The sequence below is a fragment of the Rhinolophus sinicus genome, chromosome 17 (assembly GCF_057876585.1).
Source record: "Rhinolophus sinicus isolate RSI-liver-muscle chromosome 17, RSI-T2T, whole genome shotgun sequence".
NCBI lineage: Eukaryota > Metazoa > Chordata > Mammalia > Chiroptera > Rhinolophidae > Rhinolophus > Rhinolophus sinicus.
In genome coordinates, this window is record NC_142517.1 from 108,906,840 (window position 1) to 108,924,761 (window position 17,922).

Below are 17,922 nucleotides of genomic sequence, written 5' to 3' on the forward strand. Positions count from 1 at the left end.
ATCCAATCTCAGAGATTTCCGTTTTGCTTTCTTCTACTTCCTTAATCTATAACCAATGGATTTCATGTAACCCGCCTTATGTCTTCCCCTTTTATTCTAATGTATAAAATGAGCTGCAAAACTGACATCCTCCTAAGCATTTTCTCAATCCTTTGAGATTGCTTCCCAGCAAGTGTCATCAGTTTGGCCCGAGCAAACTCCTAAACATTCTCTACAGCTTTAGGCGTTTCTTAACGTCGACAACACACACAAACATATGGATAAATATCTCGGACAAAAAAATCAGAGAAGCAAGCATACAGGTGTGTGTGTGGTCCACAGGCATCAAATAAATGAGTTCCAGAGCCCCTCCCTGTGAAGACGAGCTGCTCAACTCAGAGCGTCAGCCTCAGGAAGCCCGGGGTCTGTGCCAGGGCTGGGGGAAGCAGTGGTCTGTCAGGCCCTTCCCTGGAGGCCTTCAGGTTCTATATCCAGTCCTCCTCGCTGGCCCAACTTAGGGATTTCTCCTCACTCAGTCCCCGCCCCAGCCCAGTGGGGCGAGGGTCATGGGCCTCGCTCAAGGTCACGCAGAACTCAGCTGGAAGCCAGGTCCACCTGATGCCAAAACCTGGGATGCTATCATGGTTCCAGGCTGCTTCCTAACAATAGCAGTCACGACACAATAGTACCAACAGCAGGAGCCCCCCTGTACCGCCCGAGTTCACCACCTGACAGTCATTCAATACTCCAGCCACTCTGTACTCATTAACTCATTTATCCTCACAACCCCACGAGGCAGGTGTGGATGTCACTTCCAAGCCACAGCTCACATTCATTCACCTCTTCAAGTCTCACTCTCCTCTGAAAAATGTGTCATGATCCCATTTTCCCAGGGTGGTGCAAAGGCAAGGGGGAGAAAACATGGCAGGAGGCCAGAGCTGCTGGGGGGTCAGCAGGGGTGTGGTGGTTGTCCCGATGGTCCACTAACTGAGTCCAGACCCAGGGAGGACCTCCTTCTGTTCCTGACCCTGTGCAGGGTGCCCACAACGTGAACAGAAGTCCTGGCCCTGGAGCCTGGCTGGGGGCGGGGTGGGAATGAGGTGGGAGCAGCTTTTTACTGTCTGCCCTGGAACAGTGTTGACAGCTATGTCCAGAAGTGGCTGGAGGAGCCCCAAGGGTGAGAAGCTTGGCCTGGCCGCACCCAGCTCACAGGAAGCTGCTGAGGAGTTCCCGGTGACCCTAGGGTGCTGCCAGGCCCCTGGCAGCTTTGGGGCTTTGACCTTGCAGCTCTCCTGGAGAGCTTAAGCCAAAGGAAGAGCTCAACAAGGCCATACACCCAGGGCGTGTCATCTGATTTGGGGTCACAGCCTGATTTGGGGTGGCAAGGCACCAGCCACAACTCAGACGTGCAGAAATGGGGGACAAAATCAGTGGTAAGGCTGTTAGCACTGCTAAAAGCTAGCCCTTATTGAGGGCTTCACATACACTAAAAAGGAAAAGAGCAGCATTCAAGCTTCTTTCCAGCATGATTTAGCTAATATTGTATTGTGTATGTACCTGTGTATACACATATTGGCATAAAGAGAGACGGGAGGGAAAACATCCAAATACCAGCAACAGCTGCCTCAGTTCAGTGACATGGGCAAACATTCACTGAGCACCTGTCGTGTGCTGGGCACGTGCCAGGGAACAAGAGTCATGGCCCTTCCTTCCTGGCACGTACGTTCCAGGAGACGTGGCCAAGCCTTACTATGTCCCTGTCCCATTTTTTACTACTGAAGAGGGGCCGATGTTGAGCCCTGAGCAGCACATTCTGTGCCCCCATGGGCATGCTACAGTCGGAGCTGCGAGACCTCAGTGTCTGGTCCAATAGGACCAGGGAGAGCAGAGGACAACTACTTAGCTCCAAAGGTCAGTGGCCGCAGACACGTGGTGCCACAGTCTGACTCAGGAAGTGGATATGACCAGGCAGAACCAGCACCTCAAGCTCTGCCCTCGTCCACCCCATGACAGACAGAGACTTCCAGCAAAACAGTCTGGAGAGAAAATAAAAGTGTCACATGTGTGGAGGGACTCTCCCTCACCTGACCTCCCTGGGGTGGCTGGTGATGCCGCGTGGACAGGAGGGACCCTGTGCCTCGCCACCTCCAGGAAGGGGCTGCAGAGAGCACGGGGGGGTCAGCATCAGCATAGGCAGCTGTGGGGTCCCAGGGTCAGAGGTCAGTGTTGGCGGTGCCTGGGCCCAGGAAGCCCTTCAGGAGCGGCACAGGCACCCTGGGCATCTGGGCATTCCTCGGACCCTGGCTAGTGTGGGTCAGGGAGGAAGGTTCAGGGAGAGGACGTCCTGAGCATGAGCAGGTTTTCTCCCAGAAGAGCCTTCAAGAGCGAAAGTCCTTCCTAGAAGTGACCACATGTATGCTCTGTATGCTCTGCGATCAGATGGGATGGCCTGCGTCTCAACACTGAAAGCACACGCTAGGGGCACGAAGTATTTCCCACACAGCTTAGCTTACAGGTAAAATGCCCACCTTTTACAGAGTCCATGCCGATTGTTTTTTAAATTACAAAGCAGCATGCTTTGCAGGCAGGGAGGCCGGGCTGGCTTCTGTGAGCCCAGCAGGTGCCCAAGCCCGACTGACCTGATCTCCGTCAGAGCATGTAATTTATCATAGTGGCAGCTTTTCATCAGCTGACAGTAAGGGGGCTGAGTGCACATGCGTGGACGGCAACAGTCCTGTGGGCAGTGCTCTCTGACCGACGTCACATCCACGCCACCTGTGACCCTGTATCTGTCCTACATTAACTCAAAAAAAAATCTGGCTGATATCTACTAATTAGACCTTAGGATCCATTTACAGGTAGTGACCGTCAGCCTGAACAACACTGATCTAACTCTATACCCTGCTGGTTGCCAACCCTCACCGCTGGTCCCCAGGAACACCAGGGCTTGCCTTAGTGGATGAAAGCTATAACCCAGGGACCTCAGGACTCTCAGCCCCACCACCAGGGGAGCCGGGAGGAGGGCCGGTGGGCTGGGCGCTGAGTGTTGGCTTGCCGGGTGGTGCTGGTGCCCCTCCCTCACCCTGCCCGCGGTGCACTCCAGGCCTTGCGCTTCACCTTGCCCTGGTGGCTTGCCAGGTCTAGAATTTGGTGCCCTCAGTCTATCCCAATGGAACTGAACTAGAGATCATGACGCTCCGGCTTAGAAGGAAGATTACATGTCACAGAACCTGTTTCTTCTTCCAGGGAAATAGTCCCCTCAATTTAACGGGTGACTACCCAGCCCCTCTTTGCATGTCTCCAGTGACAGAAAGCTGCCTTCTTCCTGTGAGCCCTTCCCAGCTCGGCATATCTGTGCCTGGGAGGCTGTCTCTGTGCATGTGGCTGTGGGACAAGCCTCTCGGTGACCCTTTCTCTACCTCTGGGGTACCACCTTACCCTCTGGGCCCAAGGCCTGGCTGCCCGACCCATGGATGGCAGCAGACACCTAAGGACAGAGACTGGGCCCCCGAGGCTGCTCTTCTGTGGTTCCTCACTGGACAGGTCTCACGCCTTTTAGAACCCCACCCCACACACATACTCATGCACAGATCCCCGCCCCACTGCCATGGCAAGGTCAGCGGAGTCCAAGCCTGGGCGATGCTAAGCCGGGTCGAACAGCACGAAGACTGTCAGCTTCCTCATCCCGGGCACAGACCATCAGAGGCACTGGCTATTCCGTGCTTATGCCTCTTGGTGTCAGCTCCAAGTGCACAGCAAGCTGTGCGGGGCTTTCCATGTCGGCTCGCAGCCTGCCCAGGCTCGGGTGGGCAGCGACCTCTGCTCACCCTTGCAGGACCTCCCGCTGGCAGTCATGGTGTAGCCCTGCTCTGGGCACGCACACTGGTAACTCCCGGGCACGTTGACACAGCGGAAGGTGCAGAGGATGCCGGCACCCTGCGCGCATTCGTCAATGTCTGCAGAGAAGAGATTCAGCCTTCATGAGCCCTGCCCCACCACAGGGCCCAGCCACTGACAGTCATGCTGTCTCTGCCACAGCCATGCAGCTTAGGACAAAGGGCTCAGAGAAGGAGAGGGTCCAAGGCCACACAGCAAAACAGGATTTCCATGCATGCTTGCTTCCTGGGGCGGCTCCATAATCACTACTATTAGCTGAGGGCCAGTCGGGTACCAGACGCGGGCCTGAACGCAGTGTTCAATTGAACCCTTCGGCCCACTGAGGTCAAGACCATTGACTCCATTTTGCAGAAGAGGAGCCTACAGTCAGACTCAGGAAGCGTTTGCCCAAGGTCACACAGCTAGGAAGTCACAGGGATGAGACTCCAACCCTGATTTGATGACAGAGCCTCTGTGTGTCCCCCATCCAGCAGGGACTGTCTGGGAGCCTGGTACATGGGAAGGGGTGCCTCTCAGGAAGGAGCCCTGGGCAGAGGAGACATACCTGTGCAGGTGTGTCCGTCCTCAGCCAGCTGGTAGCCTTGGCGGCAGTAGCACTGGTAGGAGCCATAGATGTTGGCGCACTCCTGGCTGCAGCGCTGGGCCTCACACTCGTTCACATCTGCAGGGAGACCAGCCAGTGGGCACGGCGGAATCTCACAGCCCAGAAATGAGGGCCCAGGTCCAGGCTCACCTGGAGCCTTCTCTGAGGGAACATTAGTTCCAGCTTCCTCTTGGGGCCCAGACAAGGATGCGGGGCCCACCTGGGGCAGGCAGCTGAGGCAGGGGTAGAGCTGGGGCTTGGTGTGGAGGCCTGGCCTGGTCTGCCGTCTGGAGGAGGTGGCCACAGGTCAGGCTCAGATTCCAGGTGGAGCCAGAGCTGCCCTAATGAGAGTCCACAGTACCTGGTACAGATGGCTCTGGGAGGTGTCACCTAAGCGCTAACAAGGACTCCCTCAGGCACTGCCTGGGGGTGGGGAGGGAGGCAGGTGCTCGCCTCCATTAGTGTGGGCTGAGCCATGTGTGGGTGAATGCAGGATGGCTTCCCAGCTTAGATGGAGCATCCACTGGACTGCCCGTGGCCACGGACTTGTCATTCACTCAGTCAGCCGAGAGCTGCTGCTCTCATGCTGTGCCAGGCCTGTCTGAGGCCTGGGCCTGTCGCCATGAACAGGACAAACAAAAATCTCCACCTTGTGGAGCTGACGCTTGTGTGTGTTCGGGTAGAACAGGGGAGGGAGAGCTAATTAAATGAGTAAAGTAACTAGTATGTCAGAGGTGGCAAATGCAATGGAGAAGGAGAGCAGACAAAGGGGAAGGGGGTGTGCTGGGAGGGTCGCAGTCTTGCAGCCATGTGGGCTTCTGGGGAAGTGCTCCAGGCAGAAGGTGCAGCAAGAGCTGACCTCGAGGTGGGCGCCGGCCTGGAGCACTCCAGGGACAGCAAGGAGGTGAGTGTGGCTGAGGAGAGTGACAAGGAAAGAGTGGGAGGAGGTGAGGTCGGATCATGCAGAGCCCTGGTAACCGTCTCATCCATGTCCAGATCCTCAGGACCTTGTAACAGACACAGCATTCACAAACAATGAATGAATGACCTCTACCAGGCTCTGAGCTTCTGGGGGCCAGGGGCCACACTGCTTCCTCTGACTCTCACATCCAGCCACAGATGGTGGAGTAGAGAGGTGGCGTGAGGCTGCGATGGTGTGAATGACGTCCGGGCCACCAAGTGAATGAATGACCACGGTAATGCCTGGGAGGCAGAGACCCCACCCCCACAGCTCTCTGCATTCAGCCTGGCACAGAGGAGGTGCTCACAGGTGGTTGTAATGCAGACGAATGCATGAGTGAGTGAGGTCTGCTTTGGGAGCCCATCCAAATGCCGTCTGAGGTAGCTGAGCCTGATCACATTCCCCTGCCCCTGGACTGGTTCTGACCCATAGCAGGGTGAACCTCTCTGCCAGGCCAAGTGACTGGGGAGAGATGCACAGCCCTTCCAGGGGTCTCAGCAGATCCCACCCCAGGAGGGAAGAGAGGAAAGTGCCTCCAGGCTGGGGCGGGGCTGGGAAAGATGGTGCCAGGTAACTGGGGCTGGATACCACACACCTCCTTCCTTCACCCCCTGCCTCCTCACTGAGAAGCCTCGGGACCACCTTCCCTATCGGTCCCCTCCAAACCTGGGCCAACCACACTGTCAACACACATGGGAACAGCGGACGGCCCCTCACATGCTGCGCTCTCCTCAGCCATGGGTACATCCCATACAGGTGAGAACTCAGCCTCAGATGCCAACCGTGGACTGGGTCTAGCCTGTTCATGTGCTTGGCTTCACTCATAGTGTGTTTTTAAAACATTTATATCCATCAGCAACATGGAAAAAGCAGCAAATTTTATATAAGTGTCTATCTTTCTAGCATCTGGACAACCAGAAAGACCACCCTGGACTGGCACTGTTGCGTGGCACCCATCCATGGGTGCTCTGTGGCTGCTGACCCCTTTTTCCAGCAAATCCTGGGCTCTGCAGGTGGCCATGAGCCCTGTGTCATGTTTTACTCACTTCTGTTCCCTGCCTGGTCTCCATGGAACTGCAGTCGTGACCAGGGTCAGAACCTACCAAGGGGCAGAGGCTGGGCTGGCATCCCCGTCTGCATGGAGCTCCCTATCTGGGGGTACAGATGACACACAGGCCCAGCCCCTCTAGTGTGAGATAGCTAGGGCCCTGACCCTTGGGGAGGGTTCACAGCAAGAAACAGCTAGACCAGCTGCGGCCGGGAGGGTTTGCACAGACGGAGAACAGAAGTGGTGAGAGGTGGGGGTCACGGGGGTGAAGGTGTGAGGGTGGAGGCTGGGCACAGCTTTGGGCTTTATACATGGTGGGTGCATCTGTGTGGCGTCAGAGGCTGAGGTCAGAGATCAGGGTCAGTGGTACCTTCACAGCGCTTGCCATCAGCAGCCAGCCGAAAACCAGAGGCACAGGAACAGCGGTAGGAGCCAAGCGTATTCTCACATGTGTGTTGGCACAGGCGGCCCGGGGAGGTCCAGCACTCATTCACATCTGTGGGCAGATGACAGGGGCGGGTGGGTGGCCCAAAAGGAGGGCAGAGGTGGCCTGGAAGCCAGCTCCCTCCAGCCCAGGTATAAGAGGGGGATGGGTAGGGAGAGGGACCCAGGAAGCCAGCATAAGAAGGGACCCCGACAGGGAAGAGGAGAGGCACAAGGGCCAGGGAGAAAGGCAGTGGGAGTGTTGGAGGGAGGCCAGAGGCAGAGATGGAGGGACAGACAGTCACAGCAAGGTGCAGGAGAGGAGGGGACAGAGGTTGAGAGAACAGAAGAGCAGAGCCACAGTTGAGCAGGAGGCAGGGAGTCCAGCCCAGAGGGCAGGCCTGTCAGAGCAAGGCAGAGGCTGCAGGAAGGAGTGGGCGTCCTGCAGGGAGCCTGGGGCAGGTGGGCACGGCAGGGGAGCCAGAGAGGGGTTGGGCAACCAGCCCCACCTACCTACGCAGGTCCGGCTGAAGAGGTCCTGCTGAAAGCCGGCTTTACAGTCACAGCGGTAGGAGCCAGGGAGGTTGTGGCACAGCTGGTTCTCCCTGCATCGGTGCACACCTGCCTCACACTCATTCACATCTGCCAGGGGAAGGTGCGCAGGGTACCCTGAGGCCCAAGCCCTCCCTCTACACTGGCCTCCCCCAGGCTGGGCGCCCATGAAGGCAGCAGAGGCTGGCCAGGGGACAGGGAGGCAGTGGCCTTACCCACACACTTGGTCCCGTCCTGATTGGCATGGTAGCCACGCCCGCACAGCAGTGGGTTCCTCTGGCATGTGTAGGAGCCCACTGTGTTGATGCAGCTGAAGCCGGGCCGACACGGCTCAGACAGCGACGTACACTCGTTGATGTCTGCAGAGGTGGGTGTGGGTGACAGGAAGCCTGGCACGGCCCCTCCCCAGGCCCCAGCAGGGCCAAACTAGGAGGCAGCCAGTCCTGGGCTCCAGCCCAGCCCAGGGCAGGGCGGTGGGGTCAGATTGTCCCACTCGTGTCCCATGGCACAAGGGGCTTCAACTCCCAGAACCCAAGCACCTGCCAGCTACCTCCTAATGGGGCAGCTAGAGGCAGAGGGGATACCTAGGATAACTACAGCAAGTCAAGCCCTTGCTCTGGCGTCTCCACACCTGCCAGCCCGTCAACTTCACCCATCACACGCTGCGGCCCAGCCCTCTGAGCTCAGCATCCCACCACGGCTGGGCACAGCCCTGAGCAGGGCCTTTGCACATGCTGTCCCCACTTCTTGGGCACACACTGCCCCCTAAAACGTCCATGGCTGGCCCCCTTACTTCCTCAGGTCCCTGCCCCAATGTCACCTCCTCAGGGAGGCCCTCCCTGACCATTGTAGGTAGAAAAGCCACCCTCCTTTAAGCTTTTATCCTCTATTTGTTTCATCATTTATTAAAGCACCCTTGAATAACTGCCACCTGTATAAGTGTGTTTTCTTATGTAATCTCTCCCAAGATGTCCTATTAAAATGCTGCAGCCCCGACACTAGACCCGTGGCACCTAGGAGGTGCTCAGGAAATGCTGCCAGTGACAGACTCACTGAGGACCTGTTTGCAGCCTGGCAGACACCTCTCCACCTTGCCCTGCCCTTACAGGGTGGCCCAGGGCAGATCACAGGGACCCTCTCATGCCCACAGCCCTGTGGTGTCCTGAGGGTTCCCATGTCCTGACATTGTTGGGCTGCAACTGTTAAGAGGGTGCCTCCAGATCCCAGACTAGCTAGAGGGACCCCCAAAATGTCTTGAGAAAGCCTTCCCATATAGCTAAGGCCCCTCTCTGCCTCTCGGTGTCCTCCCTGTAGGTGGGGGTGCCACCCCACAAGCTGCTCTTGTAAGGAAAAGGCAGGTGACGGAAGCTGTTCTAACACATCGCTCGTTTCTTCTGCACCCACGGCCGGCCTGCACCGTGCCCGCCTTCCTGCCTCTCTGTGTCTCATCCCTCCCCAGGTTATCAGAGTGCCGCCTTCATCGTGCCTACACTCCAGATGCCGTAAGTACTAGAGGTGCTGGTGGTTCGCCTGTGGGCCTGCCTGCTCTGCAGCCACAGGGAAGGTGGGGCCTCCTGGCTGCGGGCCAGGGGCTTTGGGACGCGGCTGAAGGGAGGTGGCGAGTATGAGATCTCCTGAGACCCACGTGGGGACAGGAGGCCAGCATGTGTCTGACTGACTGTGGGTCTCGCCCCATGAGTGCAGCATGCAGCCGACTTCGAAGGTCTCGCCAGCGTGCTTTGCAAACAGACATCTCAGTGAGTATCGCATGCAGTAGGTAATGTACTGTAGGACTTATGTTCCAGTCCTGTGCGTGTGTGTGCGTGTGTGTATGCACGCGTGCTTCTATACCAGGTCACGATATAAGATATATTTCTTATTAGCTGGGTTAAAAGACATCTGGTACACATTCATCCAGTCCAAGCCCATAGATGGGTAAACTGAGGGGTCACTAGAGCAGTAACTCAGCCAAGGTCAGAGAACTCAGGACAGTAAGAGCTTCTATTTGGCAAGCACCTCCTGACCCAGGCGCTGGCACGTCCGTGCCCAGGAGGGACACTGCAGCCAGGAGAGGGTAGGAGCAGCAAGCAGGCCTCCCTGTCTCTAAACGCTGAGTCCCCCACACAAGACCCCTTCCAAAGACAGCAGGCAGGGCTCCCCTGCCCTCTACTCACCCACACAGTTGCCCTCGGGGTCCTGCAGGAACCCCTCCATGCAGCGCTGACGAGCCTGGCAGTAGAAGGAACCCTTGGTGTTCAGGCACGTGAAGCCTGCCTGGCAGTTGTGTGTGCCCAGCTCACACTCGTCCACATCTGGTGCACAGAGGCAGGGAGTCAGGGGCCTGCAGGCTGGCGAGCCCTTGCCCACACTCTCCGTCATGACCTTGCTGCTTACAAAGCGCTACTGCGTCCCAGAGGCAGAGCACCATCGCTGCCCATGCCCAATGACAACGACAGAATGATGACATCGTCACATTTACTGAGCGCCTCTGTGGTACTGGGCGTCGTCCCCAGCACTCTGAGACGTACGTATCTACTTAATGCTCAAACAACCCTAGGAAATAGGGGCCATGACAACCCCATCTTACACAGGGGAAGCAAAGCAGATAGTCCCACAGCTGGGGGGCCGTGCCAGGGCCTGCACTCTGAACTGCTGCCCGTGCTTCCCTGGGCAGGCAGAAATGGGACGCATGCTACAATCCCTCGCTCATGTGTCCAGGCTTCTCCAGAAGTGTCAGACCTGGATGGAGCTGCTGCCACCACCTACTGTGTGGCACTGAGCAGGTCAGTGAGGGCCCCCACCCCCACCCCACCCCCGCGCAGCACCCCCCAGCTTACAAAGCACTGGTCCTGAGCTTTTCCTCGTGTTTCTTACACAGCAGGCATAGCAGGCCTTTTCTACAGACCAGGAAATTGGCCGAGAAAGGCAACACACAGACTTAGTGTCCGGCCAAATCTCACTCAGCTTCACTGCCAGACCAACGCCCCTGTGTCTGTCTGTATGTCATCTATCTGTCCTTCCCTCCATCATCCCTCTCTGGTTTCCAAGGCTTCCACCAGTTTCCCACTGCAGCCTAATCTCTGGGAGGCCCGTGCCAGGTTCCAGGCAGCGAGACATGAACCAGTATGGCCCCGGTCAATGACGGCCTACTGCTCGAGAGGCAGCCTCTCCTCATCCACGCCAAGAAGGAGGCGCCCAGCGCCCTCAGGTGAGAGCGGGTCAGAGGGTGTGGGGTGTTGGGACACATCCAGGGAGGTGGCACCCCTCCCCAGGCGTCTGGGGTCTTCGAGGGAGGCTGGCCCTGTGGGTGTGCACACACAGGTGCTGAGGGGGTTAGGCTCATGTCCCCTCCTAGCTCATCGCACCCCCAACTCCACACCCAGCTCAGGGCCGCACAGGGAGTGTGTTAATCCACCTCCCTGAGCTCACAGCCAACCTCCGGGCTATTTGTCATCAGCCTTCTCCAGGGCCAGTGATAAATGCGCACTGCATGTCTTCCCTCCTTGGTGACACTCTTTGGGACATTTTCAGTTAGAAATAAAATGTTTCCCATCACATGAGAAATAGACTCCAAACTCCTGTCAAGTCTGTACCCTCCTTCTAGGCTGCGGCATGCTTCCCCCAGCCCGACTCTTTCTGTTCTTCAAACATGCCACGATCTCTCCCCTCTCAAAAGCCCGCATGTTCACTGTTCTCTGCCTGGCGCACCCTTCCCAGGAGCTTCTCGTTTTGTAGGTCTGCACTCTGACGTCACTCCACAGGGGCCCCTTTGGACTCCGACCTACTGTAGCACTCAGCCTGAGGTCGCTCTGCCATCCTCCTGTTTCCTATGTGGCCCCATGTCCCTCATCAGGAGGTCAGTGACAGGGACATCGTCACCTACCACATACCCTGCCACCCAGAACCCCACAGGCACATAAAGAGGCTCGGAAGTATCTGTGAAAATGGTCCAATGAAAATTCTCCTTCCTAGGTGGCTAGAATTTTCCAGTGAAAGGGATGGAAGTGACACGGGGGGCTCCACCCCAACACCGAGACAAGGGAAGCGAGGCATGGCGAGGGGATAAGTGGCAGTGAGACACCAGAAAGTGTAGGAAGCCAGGAGCATCAGCCTCAGACACCTCCTCTGCCCCAAACACCATCATCAGGAGGGGCTTCCTATGGGTAAGAGACCCAAGTGCCGGGAGCTCATGGCTCTGGCAGGCCAGGGGTGGCTCAGGGCTGAGGCCTACAGACCGCAGTGCTCACCTGTGCATTCGCCGTCCTCGAGGGCGTAGCCCGGCTGGCAGGTGAGAGCCTTGTGGCAGCGGAAGGAGCCCAGTGTGTTCACGCAGTGCTCGCCCCGGCTGCACGTGTGCAGGTCTGTGACACACTCATTGATGTCTGTGGGGACAGGGACGGTACCAGCGGCTACAGGGCGCTGCCGGGAGGGTGGCTGAGCACCCAGAGAGCAGCACGCAACGGGCGGCCACTTGTCTACGCATCTGGTCATTCAATAAGGGTCACCGAGGGTCTGCCGTGTGCCAACAAGCACTGTCCTTGGCGCCAGGATACACGGTGAACAACACAAACAAATCCCTGCCATTGTGGGGACACTCAAGTGGAGGAGGCCCAGCAGATGAAGAAATGCACATGTGACAGGGAGGGTGGTCATGAGTGTTGTGGGAAACACAGAGCAGGGTGCAGGAAAGGGGGTGAGAGTGAGCATGCACCACTGAAGTCGGTCAGAGAGGGTCCTCAGAGAAGAGGACATTTAAATAGGGAACACAGAGAGGCCAGCAGGTGTTCCAGGTAGAGGGGACAGCCCATGCCAGGGCCCTGAGGTGGGGGCCTGCTAGGCACGTTGGACGGTGGCCAGGTGTGGCTGCAGGGGAAACGAATGTTAGGAGACATGGAGGGAGGTGGAAGCCATGGAGGGTTCCAGCAGAGGAAGGAAGTATTCTCACTTATTTGTAACATGGTCCCCTGGCTGGGTGTTAATACTCCAGGGATGAGGGTGGAGGCTATTAGAATAGGAGATGACGAACTGCCACCCAAGGAGGTGAAGAGAAGCAGTCAGTCCAGTTCTGGAAAATACTGTGAAGGTGCAACAGACAGGACGCACCAATAGATGAGCTAAGAGTGAGGAAAAAAGGAGACAAGAGGTCTACAAAGCTTGTTGGCCAAGCAGTTGGCCAGGTGAGGGACCAGCCCCTGGAACAGTGGTGGCCAGGAGAAGCCAGCGTACAGAACATCCGGAGCCCTGTGGTCACACTGAATTTCAGAGTCAAGAGCAGCTGGAGACACACCTCTGAGTTCATGGAAGGGGTCTGAGTGGAGGTACCAATGTGAGAGGGGTCAGTTGCTGAGATCATCTTGGGGGAGGGGGGCAGGGCCCAGAGAGAAGAGGCCAAGAACTGAGGTCTAGGATGAGCAGCAGGGAAAGGGAGAAGCCAGAGGAAGGGAGAGCGAGAAGGAGGATCAGGGCTCAGGGAGAAGACGGTTGGGGGGGTTCCCCCACTCAGACACTATTCCAGGTCGCGTGCTAAGCATGCATGGAGGCAAGCCCAGTGCCGGTCTCCACGTTCGTCCTGGCAGGGGCGGTGCAGCAGTCATCGCTGATTCATTTATTCCTGCACACACACTAACTAGCACTATCTGTGCTAGGCCCACGAGGCCAAGCGGGAGTGCCAGCCACAGCCCTTGCCCTCCAGGAATTGCCAGCCCAGCGAGGGAGACCGCACAGACAGGGTGGTGACTCTGGGCAGAAAAGCTGTGCAGTCTCCAGGCCATAGCATCGCCTTCTCTGGGCCATGGCCTGGCAGAGCGCAGTGATCTCTGAGCTGAGTCTACAAGGATGACAGGGACCAAGGGGAGAGGAGGGATGAAGGGCTGCGGGGAAAGAGACCCCCAAATTCACAGGTGAACCAAATGGACAAGGCCAGGCTTGCCATGGTTTGGGTGGGGATGAGGAGGAGGAGGAAAAGAGAGAGTTCTGGGCCAGCGGTTTCCAAAGAAGGCTTGGCTGGGCAAGAGAAAAACTTCTGATTTACATGCTAGATTGACAGAGGGAGACATTCCCAGGAGCCCAGAAATACTGGAGCCCAGGAGCCCGCAACCCAGGAGGAATCATGGCGCTAAACAGCAGACACCACTCACTGGGGAGGCTCGCTAGGGACCGGGCAATTCCCGGAACTGCCATTCCACAATCCTGCGACAGTCTCATCGAGGAAGAGAGGGCATGTGGCCAGAGCAAAGTCAGGCAGCCTGCACACGGCAGCAGCAAGGACAGAACCAATGCTCAGCCCAGAACGGGGCTATTTCCCCTGCTGGGGCCTGGGCCCCAGAGCCAGAGGTGCCCCCTCCTATCTTCTCGCAACCCATCCCACTGAGCACACTTTTCCCAGGGGCCAAGACAGTCCCCAAAGGGCAGGGACAAAAGGCAAACAGCAAAGCACAGGGGTGTCCCCACAGGCCACGTGCCCGTCACCATCCAGCACAGCCCCACTGCAGCTTCCGTACCTCCATCCATGCATCCATTCATTCAGCAGAGATTTGTCAAGTACCAGATTCATCACTACCTGTGCAGACTGCCTCAGTATAACACGTTGATTGAAACACAATAACAACATCACACATTTCATCTCCACAGTAACTCATTTTACAGCTGAGAAAACTGAGGCGCAGAGAGGTTAAACGACTTGTCCAAGGGCTCGCAACTAGAAAGAGGCAGTCAGGGTTTGAACCCAGGCAAGCCGGCTGCAGAAGCCATACTCCATCCGGGCAACGGGGTCCTATGTCATCAGCCGGGGTTAATAAACATGCCTGGAGCTAAGAAGTGAACCGCAGAAGACACCAGTGTATGTTTGTGGATGAATAAGTGATGGAAAGCATGAATGCTCACAGATGGTGACAGGAACACGGAAATGGAGCAGAAGGGCAAAGACGAGACCCTGAAAAGTCTGTGCAGGATGAATGAGGAGGGAAAAAAACGAAAGAATGAAACTGTGAGCTCATACATTATGCTGAATGGAATGCGCCTTTGCTCTTCTAATCCCAGAACATGTCTTCCCGCTGCCCAGCAGCACCTTTAAGCACAAGGGCTTCTCCCCAGGCCACCAGTGGAGCCTGCATACCCGGCATAGAAAGCAGTAGGGTGCCTGCAGGCCCTAGGGGGACGGCCTTCCCAGACACACACAGACACACCCAGACAGGAGAGCTGCCCGGCTCTGACGAGCATGTTGTGCCGACGACCGGAGGCCAAGGGCAAACATGTCTGCAGCAGCCACTCAGCCCAGTACTGTGGGCCTGTGTGCCCAGCAGTGGAGGGTGAGAAGAGGACACATTCAGGTTGGACATGGTCCCCAAGCACAAAGAAAGATGGCTCTGGCCATGGGCCCTGAATGCACTCTGCACTGTTCCCACCTCCATACCTTGGTTCGAGCTACTCCTTCCAGCATGCATGCCCTTCCTGATTTCCGAGTCCTAGCTGCCCTTGGAGACCAGTGCAAATGCCACCTTCTCCAGGAAGTGTGTACAGATGCTACCAGCTGAAATGACCTCGCCCTCTGCCTGTATCTCTGCTGTAGCACTTCTCAGTCTGCCCCAAGTTCCTGCTCCTTTGGGTGCATCTCTGTTCAGGGCCATACTTCCTCCACCATGGGAAAGCATCAAGCCCGCCCTCCTCACTGCCCACAGAGCACACCTGAAGGCACAGTGCCCAGCCCACATGGCCATCAAGAGGCAAGAGAGACAAGCTGTTACCAAGCATTGGCCCCACCCGTGTGCAGGCGAAGACCTGGGTGCCAGCCCTTGCCCTGTCCTCCAAGCCCTAAGGTCAGAGGTCAGGAAACAGGTTCACAGAGGAGAGCTCCACTGCTCAGGGTCACACAGCAAATGAACACTGAACTGGGGTGCAGTGCGGGTCTGTCAGACCCCAACTCCTTCCTTTTGCCTCTGGGGGGCCCTGGATGCACTTAAGAACAATCTCAGCAGCTGACCTCACGTGCTCACTGTACCCCAGCCTTTCTACTGTTCCGATAACCTCCAAAGGAGCATCCACATCCTCAGCGCCTCCTTAGATGACAAAACTGAGACTTGGAGATGGGAAGTCATCTGATGAAGGCCACAGAGCCACTAGAGGATCCCGCTGCAGACTCAGGCCTCTGCCTGCAGACCTCACACCCCTGTCCTGCTGCCCAGAGGGCTGACCTCCTCGTTCAAAGGCCCAGCCAGGTCACACATCACTTGGAGTGTGCTCTCAGGCGCACGCCTGGGGAAAGCAGCCTCCCGAGGGCACTGATGGAAAAGCGGGACAGACATCAGGACACGGAGGACGTGACACGGAGCATGGGTGGGGCGGGGGGGCCGGCTGCGCTGAGCTCACATGCAAAGGGCAGGCCCTTTAGCATGTGGCTGCATGTGGCGGGCGTGGTGTGGAGCAGAGCAGAGCGCCATGACGGTGGCGGCAGCAGGGGCTCTCGCTTACCCACGCACTTCCTGTGCACGTTGAGGATAAAGCCCTGGGCACAGAGCACTGTGTGGTTGACACAGTAGAAGGATCCCAGGGTGTTCACACAGAACTGCCGCCGGCTACAATCGTGAGCACCCAGCAGGCACTCGTCTCGGTCTAGTGGCAGCCGCAGAAGGGAAAAACAGAAGGGCTGTTAGGTGGGCATGGCCTGTCCGGGAGCACCCAGTGACAGAGGGGACGCTGAGACTCAGAGACGGGTAGGGAGCTGCCCAGGGCCTCCCAGCCCATCAGTGCTACGTCTGGGCTTTGGGCCCCAGTCTGAGTTTGTATAGTTCAAAGCTGTCAGAGCCAGAACCCCAGTCAGGGCAGGTGGCGAGGTGAGGCTCAGAGAGGGCAAGCAGCCTGCCACAATCCAACAGCAGGGCGGAACCATGGGCTGTCTGCGACCCACGTTCTGGAGGCATTCCACCTGCACAGGCAGCTGAGGGGGCCACACAAGGCAGGGGCTGAAAGCTCAAGTACTAAGGGGGCCAGGTTAGCAACATAAATAGGAGAAGGGCCAAGGCGCGGAGTGAGGGGGACTCTAGAGGAACGTTGGGCCTGTGCTCTGTTCAGAGGGGGATCGAGGCTACGGGCCCCTGGCAGGCAGGTTTTACAAAGCTTCAAAAGGAAACTGCAATCTGGACACTCAAAACAAATTCTTGAGTTTTTCATGGTTGGTAACTTGTTTGCGTAAACATGGTAGAGTCCAGCAAGACTCCCCTGCAGGATGGGCTGCACCCTCAGAATGCCCGTCTGCAACCTCTGGCCTGGGCCCCACTGCCTCTCCCGCCAGGCCCTGCAGAGGAGGAAGGGAAGCCTGGAGACACACAGACAGTGGCCCACAGCCTGGCTGGGCCCAAAGGAGTCCCGACCCAGGACAGAAACATCCTCACATCCTCCGGGCTCTGAGAGATGGGGAGTGAAGCCCAGCGGGCACCGGAGATCTGTCCCCACCACACAAGACAAACACCTGCCAGTCACCACCATGCTGTGTGCCCTGGGGAAGTCTCCTGCCTTCTCTGGGTACAGGGTGGTTTTCATCCACAGCAGAAAACAGCCTCAGTCAAGGGGCTAACTAGGGGTTTCAGCTTCTGGCAGGGACGTCAGCATTTTCCCAGACAGGTTTAATCCAGGTAACCCCAGATACCCGCTAGGGTCACATCTCCTGAGATTGAACCTGATCTGAAGTGTGTCCTAGCCCATCTGCACGCTGCATGTCTGTCCTGCCTCCAGACATGACAAGGTGCAATCGCAAGGCCTCTCAGACTGTTCTCCATGCCTCACTCACTGAGAACGCCACCCCAGCAGGGTGGGACCCAATGCCCCCACCTCACAGGAGGCCACCGGGCCCACAGAGGCCCCAGTGAGGTAAGACCCAGACCTACCAGGGTCGCTGGAGTGAGAGGGATGTACTTCCGGAACCTCCTCGACCCTCCATGCATGGCAGTGGTAGCTAACTGTCACCAACATCTCCTGTCCCCTCCTTGGTTTCAGTAACAGAACTGAGCACGTGCTGCACAGATGGGGGCTCCTACTCCCCAGTCTTGCTCCCCACTGGAGGCAAGCGGGAGGGATGGATGCCAGTCTTGGTCCTGCCTTACAATAACTGGGCGTGCACTGTCCTTGCCCTTTCTCCACCCATGGCCAGAATGGGGACAATGTGGTCAGAAACAAGTTGGGGCATGCAGACAGGGGTGACCCCAAGGATATGGGAGTTGGAGTGTGGTCCAGGGATCTGGTGAGACATACACATTCTCAGTTCCTCTGATAGACCTACTGGGTCAGGATCTCTGGGGATTCTGTGGAATTCTCAGGGTCTGTGCTGTCACCAGGTTTCTACATGACGCTGGCACACACTGAAGTTTGGGAAGCACTGCTGTGGAGCCCTGGCCAATCTGTGTGCCCACCCTGGGCTGCACGTACACCTGTGCATGGTGACATGAAGGGTAGCAGGGGCCCTTCATTACAGCCGCCAAACCTGTACCC

At 57.3% G+C, this 17,922-nt stretch overlaps 1 protein-coding gene across 2 annotated transcripts in view; it reads right to left on the minus strand.

Annotated features, from left to right (window-relative positions):
* Positions 1-17,922, minus strand: part of FBLN2 (fibulin 2) — a 100,927-nt gene that overhangs the window by 3,913 nt on the left and 79,092 nt on the right. The window contains exons 9-16 of one of the 2 annotated variants that reach the window (XM_019718394.3): positions 15,910-16,050; positions 11,691-11,825; positions 9,618-9,755; positions 7,659-7,802; positions 7,405-7,533; positions 6,839-6,964; positions 4,421-4,537; positions 3,807-3,935 (exon numbers count right to left, since the gene is read on the minus strand). In XM_019718394.3, coding sequence (XP_019573953.2) covers positions 3,807-3,935; positions 4,421-4,537; positions 6,839-6,964; positions 7,405-7,533; positions 7,659-7,802; positions 9,618-9,755; positions 11,691-11,825; positions 15,910-16,050 — 1,059 coding nt within the window. The remainder of the gene's footprint in view (positions 1-3,806; positions 3,936-4,420; positions 4,538-6,838; positions 6,965-7,404; positions 7,534-7,658; positions 7,803-9,617; positions 9,756-11,690; positions 11,826-15,909; positions 16,051-17,922) is intronic. The other variant, XM_019718395.3, reaches the window with a different exon arrangement.